General features: G+C 42.1%; 1 protein-coding gene and 1 long non-coding RNA gene across 12 annotated transcripts in view; one reads left to right on the top strand and one right to left on the bottom strand.

Moving 5' to 3' along the window:
- Positions 1-3,576, bottom strand: part of LOC138109957 (uncharacterized) — a 34,440-nt gene extending 30,864 nt beyond the window's left edge. Inside the window, exon 1 of the long non-coding RNA XR_011150752.1 lies at positions 3,532-3,576. This is a non-coding gene — a long non-coding RNA (uncharacterized lncRNA). The remainder of the gene's footprint in view (positions 1-3,531) is intronic.
- Positions 1,313-19,364, top strand: part of CPEB2 (cytoplasmic polyadenylation element binding protein 2) — a 54,364-nt gene continuing 36,312 nt past the window's right edge. For 4 of the 11 annotated variants that reach the window (XM_069014415.1, XM_069014414.1, XM_069014413.1 and 1 more), the window contains exons 1-3: positions 1,321-3,662; positions 6,313-6,591; positions 16,723-16,813. In XM_069014415.1, coding sequence (XP_068870516.1) covers positions 2,475-3,662; positions 6,313-6,591; positions 16,723-16,813 — 1,558 coding nt within the window. In that variant the 5' untranslated portion in view covers positions 1,321-2,474. Of the gene's footprint in view, positions 3,663-6,312; positions 6,592-16,722; positions 16,814-19,364 lie in introns of those variants that run through there. The other 7 variants (XM_069014420.1, XM_069014421.1, XM_069014419.1 and 4 more) reach the window with 6 other exon arrangements.

Genomic DNA, 19,364 nt, shown 5'->3' with positions numbered 1-19,364 from the left:
CCCCAGGTAGAGGACAGCTTCTGTTCAGGCTTGCACACAACTCAATGTCAGGTGTATGACAGGAACATAAAGGGAAGCCAGATGCTACCAGTTCTGCAGCTCTCAAAACTAGTTTATGAGGACTGTGCTGTGAAGCAACTCACTCTTCAGAGAGGAACCAGGACTCGGCCTGCAACATTTATTCACTGTGTGATCATCTGTGAGGCCTTCGTCTGCACTCTGGATTTTTTAGCCCTTGTAAGACTGCAGAGTTCTTGAAACAAATGCCAATATAATGAATAATTCTGGAGTGCTAAGCCACAATACAGCAAAGATAAACATGTATCAATTATTGTTCTATGCTGCAAATGCATTTTCATATTAACCCTGCAAGATGGCAGGGATTGGATTCCCCAAATGGATTGGATTCCCCAATACATACTCACACAGGTTCACAACCACATCAGAGATGACTGCAATGCTGAAATATTTTTTTTTCCCTCTATGTTTTATATGCATAGAGAAAACACATACAGATTTAAGAAATAAGAATTGTTACACTGGGTCAGACCAAAGGTCCATGGGGCAGGTGGAATAAAGCCATCCAGTCGCTGATAGTGGGCATGGACAAATGCCTAGAGAAAAGTTAGATAGGTCAAGCACATAATGACACTTTCCCCATGTACTGACACATTCAACAGCCGCATATGAATTCTTCCACTGCTGAGCTACAGCCTTCCCAGAGCACAAAGAGAGGCCGCTTGTTTTAGTCTTTTCAGGGACATGAACATCTACATCAATGTTGCATCTGTACGTGCCAAACTATTTATTTGTTTCCACTAAACGGCTGCCAAGAACTGTGCTTCCACCGTATGGAAAGGGTAAAACCCCACCTTTGGTACTGGAATACCTCAGAGGGCACCACCCCGTGCCACCACACCCCAGCACGGGTTCCGCCCGAGCTCCCGTGGGTCTCTGAGGTGCCCAACAAACAAGGTTTGCTGGCAGGCCCCGGGCGTCTGAGGAGGAAGGGGGGACGAGCCCAGGTTCCCGCCGGAGCTCCGGCACGCTGCAGCGTCCCACGGGACAGGGACAGCCCCGTACCCCAGAGGGAACAGGGGCACACGGCGCGGCCCGGACCCGCTCGGGTGAGCGGGGCTGGGCGGGGCCTCGACACCCGGCCCGTCTCGTGCCGCCGCGCTCGCGCTCCACCCCCCCGCCCCGCCCCGCCCCGCCCGTGGCGCTCAGTCCTGCGTCAATGCAAATGAGCGGCGCGCGAGGCGGAGGGGCGGGGCGATCCCCCTCTGCCCCCGCCCCTAATGAGCGCCTGACGGGATCGCGGGCGGCAGAAGAAACCAGCGTCACGGCTGCCCTGCCCAGGCTGTTGGGATAAAAGCCAGTCGCACCCGCTGCCGCAAAACGAAATAAAATGTCTTTATTTCAGGTGTTTCTCCCTTCATGGTAGGCAGGTCGTCGAAGCCCAATGAGTGCCTTCCTTGCCCAAGCGGCCCACAGGGCTGCCACCTCCCCCCGGCTGAAGTGGTAGCACCCACCCGGCTCGTCGGCGCCGGGGGGTGAGGGGGGCGGGTCGGCCTCCCGGCCTAATGCATTATTCATGAGGAGCAGGCCCATAGGCTCATTACCAGGTCGGCCGGGCCGGGGCGGTGCCTGTGACGTCACTGTGACGGATGTTCCGGCTCTCTTAAGGGCGCCGCCACGGCTCCGAGCCGGCAGCGGGGCTGGGGCGGGGGCGGTCGGGGGGCGGCAGCAGCCTCGCTGAGGAGACCGGGTCGCCTGCCCTGTGGAGGTACCGGCGGCCTCCCCGCCTTCCCTCCTTCCCTTCCCGCAGTGCCAGGCCCGGGAATACCCCGCTCTCCCCCTGCGTTGCGGTGTGGCGGCTGGGGGGTCGGACGGAGGAGTTGCTGTCCGGAGGCAGTGACCTGTCCGGGCGGATTCCCGATCTAGTGGATCCCTGTGGGTGCGACTGTAGGCGGGAAGGGCCGCCTTACCGAGGGTCCCAGTAAACGAAAAGGAAAAAGAAATCTCCGATAAAAATGGGCTCGTATCAAAAAGCTGCGATATTTTTAAAGCAGTACAGTGGCGTTGATGGCAAAGAAGAGAGCTTTATTCTATAAATTAGCTGTTTTGGGATTTGCATAGTGGTTTGCGACAGGCGGGTGTTCAAACTCTCCCCCCGCCCCCCCAACACTTCGCCACAAAGATTATTAATTATCTTTGTCTCTTTAGTGTGCTGGGGTGGGGGGTTCACCTCTGCGCCGAGCCGGTGTCAGGGGAGCTCCCGCAGACGGCCACCCCAGCCCCTGCCCACCGCCGGATCCTTCCCCTCCCCGGAGCGGCCGCAGCCGCCTCGCCTCATTCCTCCTCCTCCTGCCCCTTGCTGCCCGCTGTAGCCGCTTCGTCCGGCAGCGTGTCCGCCGGGTCGCCGCTGCCCTCCCTGTTTCCCCTCAGCGGCCGCTGCTGCGCATCATCAAAACATGCAGGATGAGCTGCTCCTGGGGGTGACACAGCAGCAGCAGCCAAGCAGCGAGAGGCTGGGCAGCAGCCCCGCGTCGGGACACCCCCCTCTCGGCCACCCCTCCTCTGACTTTAAACCCTGTCTCAGCCCCCACCAGGATTTAAACAAGCAGCAAGCGCAGCAACCACAGCCGCCGCCTCCTCAGCTGAGCCAGAAGAGGAAAGAGTTTAAGCAGCAGCTCAGCAGCCCAGCCCAGCTCGGCAGCAGCCACCCCCTGAATAACCACCACCCCCCAGACTATCATCACCACCCCCCTCAGCAGCAGCAGCAGCAGCAGTTCAGCCACCCCACTGACAAGTACCAGCAGCAGGAGCACAGGCAACAGCAGCACCTCCAGCTCCTCAGCGCTCACCCCCCGGAGCCGCCGCGGACGGGGGATCACCCGCACCACCGGCCCGTCGGCCCCGCCGAGCACCAAGGCGGCGCGGACAGGGGGGGTTCGGAGCGGCTCGCCCCTTCCTGCCCGGGGGGATCGGCGTCCGCGGACCCCAATGTGGGGGTGGCCGCCGCCTCCTGCGTGAATCCGCCTCCGTCTCCTCGTCTGCAGGCGAGAGCCAAGCTGCCCCCCATGGAGTCCCCCCCGAACAGCCACTTACTGGGCAGCCCCGGGAACCTCCTGCCCGGCGGGCTCGGCTCTGGCTTCAGCAGCCTGCAGAGCCCGGAGATCCCCAGCCCCCATCACCAGAGCGGGGGCGGCTCCTCCTCGGCGGCTTCCCCTCCTCCTCCGCCGCTGCCCGGCTTCGGCACCCCCTGGTCGGTGCAGACCTCGTCGCCGCCTCCGCAGCAGACGCAGCAGCCTCCGGTCTCCAGCGGCGGCGGCGGCGGCGGGCAGATAAGCGCGATGCCGCCCCCCAGCCCGGAGTCCGAGACCAGCTTTTACCCGGGGATCCCGTCATCGATCAACCCCGCTTTCTTCCAGAGCTTCTCGCCGGTGTCTCCTCACAACCCCTGCGCTGGGCCCTTCAGCAGCCCCTTCTCGGCCGCCGCCCCCCCGCCGCCGCCGCAGATGAATTTACCTCAGCAGCAGCAACAGCAGCAACAGCAGAACCGGAGATCCCCTGTGAGCCCCCAGCTACAGCACCAACACCAGGCGGCGGCCGCCGCCGCCGCTTTCCTGCAGCAGAGAAACTCCTACAACCACCACCAGGTACCGGGCGGCGGCCTCGGCGGGGAGCCGCGGGGCGGGGAAGGGGGACGCGGGGAAGGGACGGGGGGGGGGACGCTGCCCTCGGCTGGCCGGCCGCGGGAGCCGGGCGGTTTCGCTCTCGCCGGCGCCGGGCGAGGCTGCGCGGCGGTGACAGCCCGGCGGGGCCGCGGCAGGGCGGGGCCGGCCCGGCGGGAGGGAGGGCACCTGCGCCCCCCGCCCGGTGCGGCGCCGGGCGGCCGGCGGGGTCGGGCCGGAGGGGGCTGCGGGCAGCAGCCGCCCTGCGCTCGGCCACTCTCCCCGCCCGTTCCGGGTGGCAGGTGCCGGGGTAGCTCTTCTGGCCTTCCTCGGTGCGCCGTCGCCTACCGAGGGATGCCGGGTTTTTTTCGGGACGAGAAGAGAGAGTTTGCTCTTAAAAAAAGAGCTCAAACGGTCCTGTTGGTATCTGTGAGTTTCGCCGTGAAAACGCCCCCCTTGTCTCCCCGAGCGGCCCGCGGCAGGCGCAGTGTCCCCGGAACAATGAGCTTGACAGCTCCGGCCGGCGCCGCCCCCCCGGGCAGCCCCTTCCCCAGCCGCGGACCGGCCCTGGGGCGGGCTCGGTCGGACGGGCACGGGTCGCCGAGAGGACAGTCATGCGAAAGTTGACACCGTACTGCTTTTTCATGGGTTTTGACTGACATTGCTTGAACGGGTATCAGAGAACAGCGCAGTGTTTCAAGTTACGGTAGTTCTGTGACCGATTTTAATCCGGTTTTAATCGAGGGGTGTAACGATCCCGTGTTAAAATGGAAGTTTACGTTTTTTACTGGATCCGAATATTATAAGAAATCAGTGAGAAGGAAATCGGTGTTAGTGTTACCAGCTGTTGCATAATAAGCCCGTTTTGCTCCAATAATTTGCTGAGTTATGAAAGGCTGAAGTTAAATAGGCCTCATCTTATTTTTTTTTCATTCTAGTATTAAATCCTGTCAGATTTAATCGGCGGAGATTCGTTTGTATCAGAACTGGAATCTCACATTGTGTGCCTGTTCAATAACTGATTTCGATGCATTATGCTTAGGAGCTAGTTGTCCTTAACATCTATAATAACCTTCTTCAAGCAAATTCCAAGCAGTTCTCCAGCAGTGAGGTGTACAGGAATTTTCTCTCACCTACAAGTTGTAGGTATACTTAATGCCATGACAGCATAGCTAGCAATATTAGACGCTTGTTAACATTTGGCATTATCTCGTAAGGTTTGTTTCATAATAGAGTACCTGCCTCTCCCAAAATTCCAATGCAAGCATTCAAGTTTTACAACGTAATTATCTATAATTATATAGAATAGGATGTTTTCCTGATCACTTGACCAAGAATGGTTTTAGTGGTTTTTTGGTTTGTTTTCTGGGGGGTGAAGGTGGTGGGGGTGTTACAGTTTTATTGTTCTGTCTTCAGAAAGTTTTCTTTTACCTAATATATAACATATTGACATACTTTAAGTTTTTATTGGAATTGCAGCTTGAGGGTTGCTTGCAGCTAAGCTTAGAGATAAAAGTACTGTGTTTTCACTTCACAGAACTGAATTTAGAATCGTCACACGCACCCCCCCATTCCATTTCTGTTTGAGAAAAAGCGTTTCCAAGAACAGTCAGATTTGAAACTACTAAAGATAAAATACATTTCTTCACTGTCAGTCATGCTCAGTGGGTCCACCTCTTGGTAATATGACAACCACTATAGGTCACTTTTCAGCAGAAGTTGTAGCTTAGGAATAAAAACTTAATCTTCTTTCTAAAATCTTCTTTCTTCCATTTTCATATTAGAGAATATAGTGCACTTACAATAAGTGTATTTATATACACTTGTATAAAAGTGTCTTTATGTAAGTGTAAGATACACCATACCTAGATGGGGGGGGAAAAAAAAAAATTATAGAGTACACCCTGCAGAATCCCACAGATTCATTACTCCAGAAATTGGTCTGTTCATGACTCCAGGAATGTTTGAGCAGTGGCTTCAGAACAATGCATTTTAATGTGGAAATGTTAAGATAGCTCATTCAAACAGATTCTCTGTACAGTAGTCAGTGCTGGTTTTGCTCTTATATGGTAATACTGAGACAATAATATTTAAAATACTTGGGAGGGGGAATTAAATCTGCCATTCAAATTTTTAAATTTCTACTCACTGCAGTGAAATACTACTCACTGAGTAGCAATAATTATTAGTAGAAATATGAATATTATTTTAATAATTTTTTAATCTCTTTGAAATTCTTCTGTTACTTATGCAGAGATCTCATCATACAATATCAAGTAATGTATGATAAAAACTGGTCTCAGGGTTTTTTGTGACATGGTTTTACACCCTGGAATTTGTCTTCTGCATAGCTTTAAAAATGCTACGAGGTACTAAAATGATAATCAAAATTGGCTGCACAAGGTGTTTACTGGGGAGACGTATGGGGGAGTAGGAATGACTTTTTTTTAAATGAAGCTGTGTTTTCTTCCTTGCCTCAGTAACTAATTTGCATGTTATCAGGAGAGAGTGGTTCATAGAAATCTCTGCACATGGCTTACTTGGTGGTTGGTTGTTTTGGGGTTTGGTTTTTTTTTTAAGTAGAAAAGTATTTCAAGTATTTTCAAAATAATATAAATTAATCTTTCTTTTTTAGCCTCTTCTGAAGCAGTCACCCTGGAGCAATCAGAGCAGCGGCTGGAGCACGGGAAATATATCCTGGGGAGGAATGCATGGCAGAGACCATCGCAGAACTGGAAACATGGGAATTCCAGGAACTATGAACCAGATCTCTCCTTTGAAGAAGCCTTTTTCTGGTAATGTCATAGCTCCTCCTAAATTTACTCGCTCTACTCCATCACTGACACCAAAATCGTGGATTGAAGATAATGTTTTCCGAACTGACACCAACAGTAATACTCTCCTTCCTTTGCAGGTAAGGATGGTATACCTGGTGTGTTCATAGTCTTGTATAGCATTTTTACTTCATTCATTTTAAATGAGAATTAAACAGTGGTTGCAGCCCTGATATTTGGTTTGAAAACTGTATTTCTGTATAATTTTTAGTCTTAAATTAATCCCCATGTGTTCAGTGTATTCAGCAATATATGATTCTCACAGTTGAATAAGAATATTGATTGTCAAGAAAGATGCAAACTGTAGGTGCTGATGAAGCAATAAAACATAGTATGTTTAATCCAGCAAGTATTTTCTGCCTGTGGTGATGCTTATATTCTTATAAATTCCTTTAAAACTCAAGGCTGGTTTGTTTGCTTGTCCTTGTACATAGGTTTTCTTACTTTTGTAGATGGTTCTCGAGTCTTCGTCATGTTTGTCTTTTACTGGTATTCTAGGCTGATGTTTGTGTGTGAGATCTTTTTCCTCCACATTTTAGCACCTTTTGTTTTTGTATTGTCTGGAAGCCCTGTGATTTAGAAGTGTTACACAGAAGGATGTGTCTTAGAACTAAAGATCTGGATTCACCTCCTGAATTTTGCCAGTGATATCTTATGTGACTTTAAGTCATTTAACTGCAGCCTCAGTAACCTCTCGGTAAAATGTTATTTTTCCTATTCTTACCTATATTAATTTAGTCATTCCTTGTTAGCAGAGGCCTTTTATTTGTCATAATCGTGACCACATTTGAGCTGTATTTGCATAAATGGCAGTCTAACGCTTATGTAGCTGAGGTAGTGGGAAGAGGATGCTCCTTGGGACCAGATTTCCCACTAGAATTCTGTTTTTTCCTACCATGGCACAGGAGGCTATGTCCTGACTCTGCCCAGGTGCGCTCTGATACTCGTAGTGTTTTTGAAGCTAACGTGACTTTCGGACATGCCAAAATTATGCTCCAAGTATAGTCATTTGCCCATACTGTGAAAACAGGTTCCATTAAGTAGCCTTGCTAGCTAAAATATCATAGTAGAATAATGTCTTATGTGGGTAGAAAGATGGGGGAAAAAAATGCTGTACTCTTCAGGAACTGTGTTGTATTAAGTAAAACATATTAGGGATTGATAATGCTTTGCAGTGCAGGGCAGCAAAAATAGTAGAAAGTAAATGCTGAAATTTGTCCCAAAGATGTTAACCTAAGGGACAGATACAAAACTATTAATGCCATCATACACTGAAACAGCTGTGACACACACACACTGGAATTCATATGCAGCTAAGCACAAGTTGTGAATGTATTTGCTTATGCAATATGCCTTATGAGTCCATATGGCCAATACTTTGAACTTTCAGAAGCTTCTACAGTGGTTGTCTAATACAGATGAACTCATTTTATGTGTGAGCAAGTGTCTTGTGCATTTAGGCTATCATCTAAATAACTTCTGTGTAATAGGGTAGAAAAGAAATCCTTGCAATTTAACTTTATAATACCTTAATATCCTGTGTAAGGATTGGGGGATTTTTTAAAATGTCAGAGAGAGAAGTTGGGCATTCTCAATCATTGGTCACACCTATGAGCACCAGACCCACCAATAAAATAGGCCTGTTTGGATATCTTTATGCTGTTGATCTGTCTATGCTTAAATCTCCGTGACATGTATAAAGTCACAGTTGCAGAACACAGTAAAAATAAACCTCTTTGAAAGGTTGCAGTGTTATCTACTGCTATTGTGGAAACACTAGATGTTTCCATAAATTACTTTGGTACACTGAAATCGTGTTCTTGTTTTTCAGTTAGTACACTATTGTTATGTGATTAATTCCTTGTGATGACTGTTACATTTTTCAAGTCATAATGAAAAAGTTAAACAGAGCTTGGAGCTCGTGCTTCTTTTCATCGGGCCTTGTTGGCAATTGCAATGCTGTCAAACACCCATCTTGCTGATTTGCACTGTGCTTGTCTCCTTCCATAAAAGGCTGTGGTATTTAGATTGAGAATTCTTAAAGATACAGTAGCAATTTCAGAAAATACTAAAAAATAATACTAATTAAATTTTGTGCCATTTGGAAAGTATAGCACAGAAGTATTTATGTGTGAGTAGAAGTTACCTATCTCTTCCAAGCTTCCACAGGGCAAACACATTTTAGCATGCATGTTGGATACATACTGCATCATTCAGTTTTGCAGAATATTTCTTTCTTTGGCCTAACTGCAGTTAAAGTTTTGTAGGAGGGGACAAAGCACCTCTCTTCCAAACTTTAGCTAGCTCAGACTTAGCAATTAAAAACAACTTAGAAAAGCTAGTGCTCTCAGAGACATTGTGTAGATCTTTAATGTTCAGCTACCGTTTTTTTAAAATGCTAAATATTTTTGCAAAGTCCAGATAGCGTTCAGCATGTCGTTGGCTGATCCATTTTCTGAAAAACATGTACCTCATGCAAACAAGATAAACCACAGAGGAATTGTGTCCAAGCTTGAGGCTTCCATCAAACTTTTTTATTATTTGGTATTGGCATTGATGTGTGGTCCCCGGAATAGAAGTGACATCAATTCTGATGAAAAACTGCGTAACATTAAACTAATATACCAGTGACAATGAGTGTCCTTTACTGATAACTGAGTAAACTATTACGAGTATTGCTTGTAGGGATGAAAGCAGATTTTCTATACTTCCTCGTTAAAACTGAAACATATCCCATGTGAAGTTGAATTCACAGTGGCCACATTAGTTGCAGCAAAGCTGCTTTTGCTTACAAAAGTTATGAAAGACATCCCTTAGGATTTTTAAAAAGTTCAGCGGTTTGTTTTGGTTTCAAGTAAAAATAATTAAACATCATGGCAACACTGATTTAAATGTGAGCAAATAAAGCCTATTGCCAAGTTTTTCTTATGTGGCTCACTGTGAGAAGCTATTTTGCCTTTCTCACGATTTTTAGATGATACTAACTGCATCAAATAAAGTTCTTTCATAGACATAAAACCGTGTAGACATAATTTTTTCTGAGTTCAGTCATACTGCTTCCACCGTTATAGGTACTTCATCCAGGGAAGGGTTGTTGCCTTGTACTTGAAACATTAAAGGAACAGTTAGAAATCTTGTCAAGTATTGACACCGTACAACTTAAGCATTTAATTGAGGGGCCTATTTCTCTCTCCTTAGGGAGACTCTAGGTTCCTTATTTAGATAATCTAATTCTCTAGAAGAACGTACCTGGCACCACTGACCTTACACAGCCCTTGGGATTGTACTTTAGGCACTTATATTGCATTTCAAGAAGTCAGAAAATATGAATATTCTCTTTTATTCCCTGACCTAAAGTACAAAAAACCCCCAATTATAGGGTACAAAGCTGAAAATATATTTCTAAACCTTTTGATACAAGTGTTTTTCCCCAAAAAAACATGCTCCAAGCATTTCTGTAAAAAAACGCAAGGACAGAGATCAGTGTTTTGTATATCCATTATTTTGATTTATATTTCTTGTACAATGAAAATCATTAACTATTGCTAAATTTTTAATTTTTTTTAAGAACTGCAGTATCCTGTTTTGATTGCAAACTTAGTTTTTCTTACCGTCCTGCAAATAATCTTACTAAAACATGTTAAAAATGTTCAATACTAGACATCAGTGTTCCAACTATTTTCATTCTACGAAAAACACTGTGTTCTATGAACAGGAATTTAATTTCTGTGTCTCTTTTGAATTAAGGAAATACACTGCGTGTCTGGGTGGTTTTCACCTTGATTTGTCCTTCCTGTTTGTTCAGACAAACACTGTGTAATGTTCATGGTCCTAAAAGCTGAGTGTTCTTATTCTGTGTTTAAACATAGCTCTCCAGCTGGGGATTGGTATGGTAAGGTCGCATCTTGTACAAATGCAGATTTTTCTTTTTGAAATGTGCTCAAGTTTTTGAAGAAAGCCAATCACACAAAAAACAAAATGTGGTTTAAGATTGTATGTCACAACAGGTGTTAGTTTTAGGTACTTAATTTAAGCTACTGTCCTGTTCTTCTGCCTTAGAATCACTTCCATTTGGAGAATTTCAAATTTTTGATATGACAGTTTTAGTACAATTTAATACAGCTTCACATTTTCAATGGCTGATCTAGATGATACACATACCAGTGAATATTAGGTGAAGTGCAAGTTGCTAAAGTGGGATTCTTAATGCCATGTTTAGACTCCTAAATGTGTGGCCCATTTTTTCAAAAGTGCTGAGTATTTGGCAGCTGATGTTAAACTTTAAGGCATTGAGATTATCTAGCTGCAAAGTTTTCTTACTCTTCACAGCAGTATAATTGTCCAAACACTGGTCTATAAGGCAGGCTTTACCAGTTTATTTTTTAATGAGGAACTGCTGGAACAGAACAGTTTCAGGGTTTTTAATGCAGTGGATTGATTGCCTGGGACTGATGAAAATGACACACACAACCAGATACTTGTGTTTGAGGACCATACTGGGGATATCTCTAGTTGGGGAAGGCGGTCTACGACCATGCTTTTAACTTCAGGATCACAACCTTTGAATAAATAGCATTAGCTGCACAGATTACGCATTCAGAGGACTCAGTTAGTGAGAAGTTTGTGGTGCTTACCATACAAATGTTTTTATGATTTCATATGAACTAAGACTTTCCTCCTATTATTTAAATTTGCTTCAGTTATACAGCTCATTCTATTAATGCAATACAAAATCAGAATTAGTAAAATGCAACAAAATATTTAACAACCATGATAGTATAGCAGTGATGCGTGTGCTGAGTATCTTATCTCACCTTGTTCTCTGAGTTAAAATGAGTATGTTCTCACCTAGGATCCATCCAAAAGTACATTTGCTATATGTGCTGATGTATTTGCATTTAAGTACTCAAGGCTGAATAGATATTTCTAGATTTGGGGCAGGGCTGTGAGAAACCCAAAACTTGAATAACAGCCTCCCTTTCAGATGACTAATGTCCCTTTACTTATTTCATTGAAACTATTAATATACAAATTTTCTAGATTTGCCTTGAAAGTCAAGATTGCCAAGACTTTAATCAATCTCCATAGTCTGGTGTCTGGTTGTTTCCAGGTTATGAATACATATTCTTGAGCTGAAACACTTCAGTATTGGGATTTTTTGTTCATTTTAAAATGCTTATGTAGCTGGGAAGTAGGTGTGTCTTTGCCAAAGGACTCATTCGTGGTGCATTTTAGGCTCAATTTAGTTAGCTTACGTAGCTGGTTGTGTCATTTTAGCTTTAAACACTTTGTTGTCAGGATGACCGTTCACAGATGTCTACCAGACATCTTTAGTTCATCTTTACCACTAATGACACTGTGAAGAGTAACCAAGCAATTTTGGGTGTCTACTTTAAGCCTTCCTCCTTGCTTTTTTATAGAGCTAAAATTGTAGTTTCAATAGGTTTTCATATTAAGTTTCTCATTTACACTGGTTATGGTTTCAAAAAGGGGCTTATGATTATAATATAGCCTCACTAAAATGAGAATATTGAAGTTTAGATGTTAGCAGAGATATTTTAGAATATGTATGTTGGAATTGTTAAGTTATTACGTCTAACATTACACCGAATACTATATTCAGGTACTTTTTAAAGTGTGGATACTTTATTACTAAATCAGCTGTCACTTTCTAAAAAGTCTTAAAGCACATTTCTGTTCAGGTCAGGTTTAAGGTGAAAACGATGGAACTTGGTGAAAACAGTGGAGCTTGTTAACATTTTAGTTTGGGAAGCAATTTTAAAAAGGTTTCTTTAATTTAGCTTTTAACAAACTCAGTTCATCAAGGTCAAAGTTAAGAGTTCTTTCTTGCAGCCAAGACAGACCATACTTGAAATGACTATAAGCTTTATGACATTTTGTCTTCAGCTCCCATCTCATGGTGCTACAATTCTTTAGAATATGAAGAGACATGTAAAGATCATACCTTAAAGATACTACCATTTACAGATTTTAATACCTATGTTAGCATTCTAATTTTTTACTTCAAGTAGTCCTCCAAATCAGTAGTTTAAAGCATGTGTTCAAAATTCAAAGGTGTCAGACTTCTTAACTATGAACTAATGTTTGTGGTTAAAAATTAACAAAACTATTCACCACTCAGTAGCTTTGGTCCTTGTATTTGCTTTATGCATAAGTGACAATATATAAACTTAGAGGTGTGAGTGCAGTTTCTGCAAATGCTCAAACAGGATAATCTTTGCATAAATTACGGGTATATTTGGAAGTCCTAAATAGAATGTACCTAGAAAAACTGTTTGTTCATCAGTTTAATATGGAAACTTGCTCTTCAGGGAAAGCTGCCCTCCTCCCATTTGTGCATATTTAGATGCATGGCTTGGGGACTACTTCTCAAATGCACGCTCTTCAGGTGTATTCAGCATGACACTGTCAAAAGCTCATTCTAGCACTTGTGTTCTGTGGGAAGGGTACTTTGTGCTTCTCCTATTCCTAAAATAACTACCACTTTTCTGTAAACTTTTTACACAGACAATTTTTTACTTAACCATATCGCTCAGGCAGTTGTACCAATCTGCTGTACAAATGCAGTTATGATTCTCATTTGGGAAAGGTAGGTCAAGCAGGATGCAAGTGTTTAGACAGCTAAAAGTAAAAAACTAGTCTGAAAATTTGTAGTGCTTGGAAGAAGGTAACTATCAGCTCTGAGGGAAAAGAGCTAGCATTTTGTTGTGACATTCCACGGAGATACAGACCTACTGACACAGCAGAAGTTCACTTGGTTCTTAGCACAGGACTGATGAGCCACAGAGCTGAAGGAAATGAAAAATACTTTACAGGAATTCAACCTTGACAAAAGGTGCTTTGGGAGTCAGGATGATAGAACACATGTATTAATATACATGCTTAGGTTTGGGAGTTAGGATGATAGAACACATGTATTAATATACATGCTTAGGTATCAGGGCCTTTTGCCCTACTGATTATCTTTAGTTTCATTATTTCAGTGTGGTTGATAAGCATTTACCTTCAAAAACAATCTGGAGCTATCTTTAAGACAACATGGAAATAGTTCTCATTTTTGGGACTACTTCCATGTTGTTTTAAAAGTAGGTCCAGCTTGTTTTAGAAGATAACTGTTTATCAGTTGCGTTGAAATAATTAAGCTAAAGGTAATCCTAATTCTTGGGACTGTTTCCACATGCATGGAGACCTGGAACAATTGTGTTCAGTGGTACTGCTTTTTGTGCTTGTCCCAAAAATTGACCAAAACCATAATGGAAGTTTTCTGATTTAGTAGTGCATGCTGTTGTAGAACTGTACCCTTTCAGCAGACCTTTCTAGAAAATACTTGCTGGTGTGTGACTTACATTACTGAAATACTTCTAAGTTCTGCTTTGAAATTAAAGCTTCCTATTTGCATAGGTGATAACTGTTCTCTTCAAAGATATAGTATACATATTTGGGAAGCTCAAAATAGTGTTGTAGCATTATAAAGTCAAGAGGTACAAAGATTTAAAATGAACCTTGTACCCAAAGAATGACCTACCTTTAGAGATAGTTACATTTAAGATAATGTTGCTTTATAGCATGCAATTCATCAGTGTCATTTGCAATAGAGATTGAAATTTTGAAGCAGTGATTACCAAGATACTACCCAAACTCACGAGTGGGTAGCATGATGTGTGGGTAGTGGGATAGCAGAATGCAATTCCCATATTTAAATCCTGCTGTACTTAAGTGTATTCACAACGTTTTTATATTGTGCTGTGCCTGCCCCATTTTATGTTTCCACTGCCCAGAATTAAGTAACACAATCCAAGGAAACAAACCACAAACTTTCTAAGGTGTAAAAAGGATAGGAAAAGCTTATTATTTCTTCTCCTTCTAGCAGAGCAAGACCTTTCACTTTAGATACACAGAACTTTCAAAATACAGTGATGCAAGGGTGAAGTTAGAATCATTGCACCATGTCACGCAATGGAGCAGTTTACGAATAAATTGAGAACATGTTACATGTTTTACTTTTCCATTTCTCTGTAAGATTTAGGACCAAGTAGCCAGTTTTAGGAATGAACCGTAGTTGACCCTTTTCTTACAGGCTCCTGCTCCACAGAGTGTCATTAAGTCTGTAATAATGACCATTTCCCAGACAGTTATGTGTTACCTCAACACATATTTATGTAGCAGTGATAAAAAAAAAAATAAGAAAATATGTAATGAACCTGTAACAAAGATAAAACACCATATACTGTTCAGTCTGTTTTTTACCAATACTAGTTCTTTTCCCCTGTCAGTTACAGAGATAGCAAAGCATGTTTTGTCTTTACTCAGCACTGGTTTTTGCAAGAGCACTTACCACCTACCAACTAGTGCCTTAAACTAACTTTAAGACTTAATTAAAAATCCTGATGAGATACCTTCTGAATGCTAGGGGACAGTAGGGAACAGATCCAGCTTGGTCAGTGCTCACACCTTCTATAGATAGCAGGTTTGCTGTGGTAAGCTAGTTCTTTTCATTGTGCTATTGAGAAACAAACCTGTAAGGGCATGGAGGCAGATTAGTCGCTTTAAGTTTCATTTTGGTGGTTCTCAGGGTAACTAAAGAACTAAATGAAAGCCAGCCAGTCCCAAAATAAAGGTTGCTGTGAGCTAAAATAGTGCTGGGGACTTGTTGGCACACTGAAACCAGGTTGAAGATTGCCTGATGAAGTGTCAGTGGCATTTGGTCTGGGGTACGGCAGGAGACAAGAGAAACCTACTTTTTTTAATGTATCATTAAAATTGTCAAGGGCTTCCAGAAATACTAATTTGATTAGATCCTTTATTTTTTAACAGATTGCTTACCCAACAGGAACCCATTACTCTTTAATAATTGTTTGAGGTAGAAAGAGGTGGGAAAAAAGGCTTCTCCCTCTTCATCCCAACATTGACTAAACTTTCTAAGGGATGAATGTAAAACCCTAGTTTCATCATGGCAAAGCTGATCATAAGTCATAGTGTGTGATTCATAGAAAAATTCTGTTCCCAAGGTTGCTTTTTTACTCCTCCAGTGTGAGGAATACCTGCTTGCAGAGGGACATAGTTTGAAATGAATCTATGGTTCTGTTAAACCATCACAGAAAGTCACAGTAAGCGTGGGTCATATACCTTTTGTCCCCATGGTATACATACTAAGTGGATGGCTGCATCTTTAGGGAATTTCACCAGTCCTGGGATGTGTATGATGTATTTCATCCTACTCTGCTGAATTATTATAGTGCAGACAGAAGACAACAGTAAAATTAAGGCACGATTATAGGATTTAAGTGCAGTACAGTCTAGCCAGAAGCCTTGAAAGTAGAAGAGATTATAGTTTTAGGCAAACTATTTTCAGTTTCTGAAGTGTATCCCAGAAAGACAAAAGAATTTAGAAGTTACCTTGTTTGTGTGTCAGTAACTTGGGTGTATTGGAAAACATGGGAGAAAATGTCTTGGGTAAAACAAAATCAGGGAAAACCTTTATAGCTCATTGCAATAACTTTTATTACTGTCAGTGAAAACATTTTTAAAGACAGTATGGTAACTTCTTAATATTCATGTGTAAAAGAAATTGTCCTCTATAAGGCTGATAATCTGTTAGTATGATTTGTGACATTTCCTGTTCATCGTTTAGCTTTAGTTTTCCACCCTTTAGCCATTAAGTGCTGACCATTTGTGACTCAAGTCTTTGTACGCAAAGGCCCTGAAGCCGGCAAGCACAGCTTTGGCAGGGGCTGGTGGCTCATGCTGGCCTCTTGGCCAAGCACCAAGAAAGTGCTCTCTTCTATGTGACATGACTGCCCTTCTTGTCCTGTACTTCCCCACCTTCCTCACTATTTTACTTGCATGTGAAATGAAATTGAACTCTTACAGACATTAGTCTCCTTCATTAATCAGCCTAATGCGTAACTCTGCTGTGGATCACTAGAACTGATTCAAGCAGTTCTGAAGGAAACAGGCAATCACAGGCTGTCAAATGCATACACAGCATTTGTTCACACTGCCTCTCTAGTTTTATATTTGGATACTGTTAAAATTACTGTTGAGAAAATCAGATTTTACTTTGTATCATTGTCCATCTCCAGAGTGTCTGAGTGGGCAGCTTTTAGAAGGAATCTGTGTTTGCTTTTCAAGTTTTTTGTTAAAAACTACAGAATTTGTATTCCAATGCTAAGGCTTTTGTTTTTTTTTAGGATCGAAATAGAATGTATGACAGTCTGAATATGCACTCTTTGGAAAACTCCCTTATTGACATTATGAGAGCAGAGCATGATCCACTTAAAGGTATGTTATTATGCTAAATAAAGAAAAAAGGGTCATCCATTCTGCATATTTGAATTAATACTGATTGTTAATTTAGATTCTAGGTTCATATTAAAATGGCAAATGAACTATTTTCTCACTGGAATGAAAAGTCTATCTTAAGCTGTCTTTTACTGAAAATGTTGCTTCACAGTTACATAGAAAAAACCATCCCTAGTGTTGCCAGTTAATTTTCCCTTTCTCTGTCATTGAAGCTGAAAAGAAAACTAAAGTCCATTGATAAAATCAGGTTTTGTCCTTTTAAATATTTTTTCAAATCTACTGGAGGGTACTAATGCATCCAATCTGTAGAAGTCCAGAAATACAGTTGGCTTTAGGATGCTGGTTCCTCTGACTGTTCTGGGCTCTATTAAATCATTTGGCCATGGCAGTTAAGCATATAGCTAGCATATGTGGGCTTCCATTCTAACTCCTTTGTTCATTGTGCATTAACTGTTGTGAATTCTGTTTTTCCATACTTTCTCAGGTAGCATTTACTATTGAATATTGGGGCAGGGAACTCAAACCATTTTACTTGGACTGGTCAAATGTTGCTTCATTTGTGGTGTTCTAATTAGACTAACACAGTCTAATTTTAAAATTATCCAAGACTTCAGACTTGCTTTGTAGAAATTAAATCCCTGTATTGAAGCAATTAAAAAAACAAAACAGGTTTTTTTTCAGCATTATTTACTCCCATTCATTCTCCATTTCTAGAGGCTCCTATACTTATATATTACGTTAGCACAGAAAGGCCTGTTGTTCTCCTAATTTGAAGGACACCTTGCTAGTCTGCTCATGATTGTCTTAAGATCTGTGTAATCAGTTGGAAGACCTGCAGCATTCAGATAGCGCTTAATAGTATTTTAAGATTTAAAATAGCCAAAAGTTTGGAGTGTTTTCCCGAGCTGAAAATCACTACAGAGCATCTATAAGTATATAGCATTTACTTAAACAGTTAATTTTCCTTGACTTTAAAGTAAGTGAAAATTAAATTTTCATAGGTGTTTTTCAATCTGATCTCTTCTTTCTTACTGCCTAGAGAAAATTAATTCCACTTTAGCAATTTTATCATTTAAGTCCATTATTAAATTCAGTTTACGTCTATTCTACATGTTTGCAAAACATAATTAACACAAAAGGTTTGAAACCTGTAAACAACTAGCCCAGTGGTAACTGCTGTGTGCTAAAAGCACGCATATCTCATCAAAGACAGTGTGACCAGGTGTATCATTCCTCTTACACAGCATTCTTGCTTCTATTTGCCACACTCAGGTGGTGACTAATACGTCTTGCCTTGTCTGAAAGCTGCTCTTAGGCATAAAGGTAGAGAATGCAGATCTTCTATTGCAATATTTGCCATTGGCACCTCTCACATTCCTGAAAATGAAAACCAGTCTGTTTCTTCTTTCTATGCACGCTGACATGACAAGTGGAAGTGGTTGCTCGGTTCCCCCTGCCATCTCACTGTTTTAATTTTGGCTTTGTAATTCAGAAGAGATTTCGGAGGCACAGTGAGCACAGAAAATACCAATTTTTATTTTTATTCATCTCTTCGTACTTCATTATGTTGCAATAGATGAAAATTGTGTATTTCCAATAATAATTTTCCAAGGAAAGTAAGACAAGACAAAGCTTTAAGATTTGAAAGTTAATTTGGTTCATACGTAGATACCTTGAAAAACTCAGTAGTTTCCATCTGTGCTTTCTAGGGACATGAGAATATGGTGTCAGTCTATAGTTAAGAGATTTATTTTTTTTTAACAGTTTCACCATCATGTTCTTGCAGTGAAAATTCTGCGAAGCTTTATGTTTGAACTAAAACAGATGGAAGCCATAGATAGTGATGAACTCAAAGAAAACCCATTTTTCTGTTCGAGTGCCAGTGAACAATGCACATGCCAGCTGAATTTAAATAGAGTAATTGTGTGCTGCTATTTAAGTTGATTGGATAAGGTATTTTTTCTCTGTGGGTGTGATTTCAGCTGAAACAGCTAAGTTATTAACAGTAAGGCATGAGAAATGTTCCTTATGGACTGGAAATTGGAGGAAGTGACCTCGTGCTGTAACAACCTTTTAGTTCTTCTCTACTCTCTTCTGATTTTTTTCACCGTTAATTGGCATTTCTGTAATTTCTGAGCAACTTTAACTTCTTTATTTTCTTCTCCCTGCCAGCCATGAAACTCTAACTTGGTTATATCAGTCTTTGTGACTTTTCACCAGAGAAAATCTGACATTTACTTAAAACTCCATCATATTTGCTTGCAGAATACACAGGATTAAGAATATTATTGTTGTTATTATTATTAATATTATTATTTGTTGCTCTTATTAATATAGAACATATATTGTTGTAACTAAATAGTATTTTGTAACTAGAGAATATTTTTATGACAAGTTCTCAAGTAAATTGTAGCACACTAAAACAATGCATCTTTTATATCTGATCATAGCAGTAAAATGAAAGTCCCTGGAATTTTAAGCACGTGTTTCAGATTTAGCTGCTTACAATATCTGGAGTATGACTAAGCAT

The sequence above is a fragment of the Aphelocoma coerulescens genome, chromosome 4 (assembly GCF_041296385.1).
Source record: "Aphelocoma coerulescens isolate FSJ_1873_10779 chromosome 4, UR_Acoe_1.0, whole genome shotgun sequence".
NCBI lineage: Eukaryota > Metazoa > Chordata > Aves > Passeriformes > Corvidae > Aphelocoma > Aphelocoma coerulescens.
This window is presented reverse-complemented; position numbering and strand designations above follow the sequence as displayed.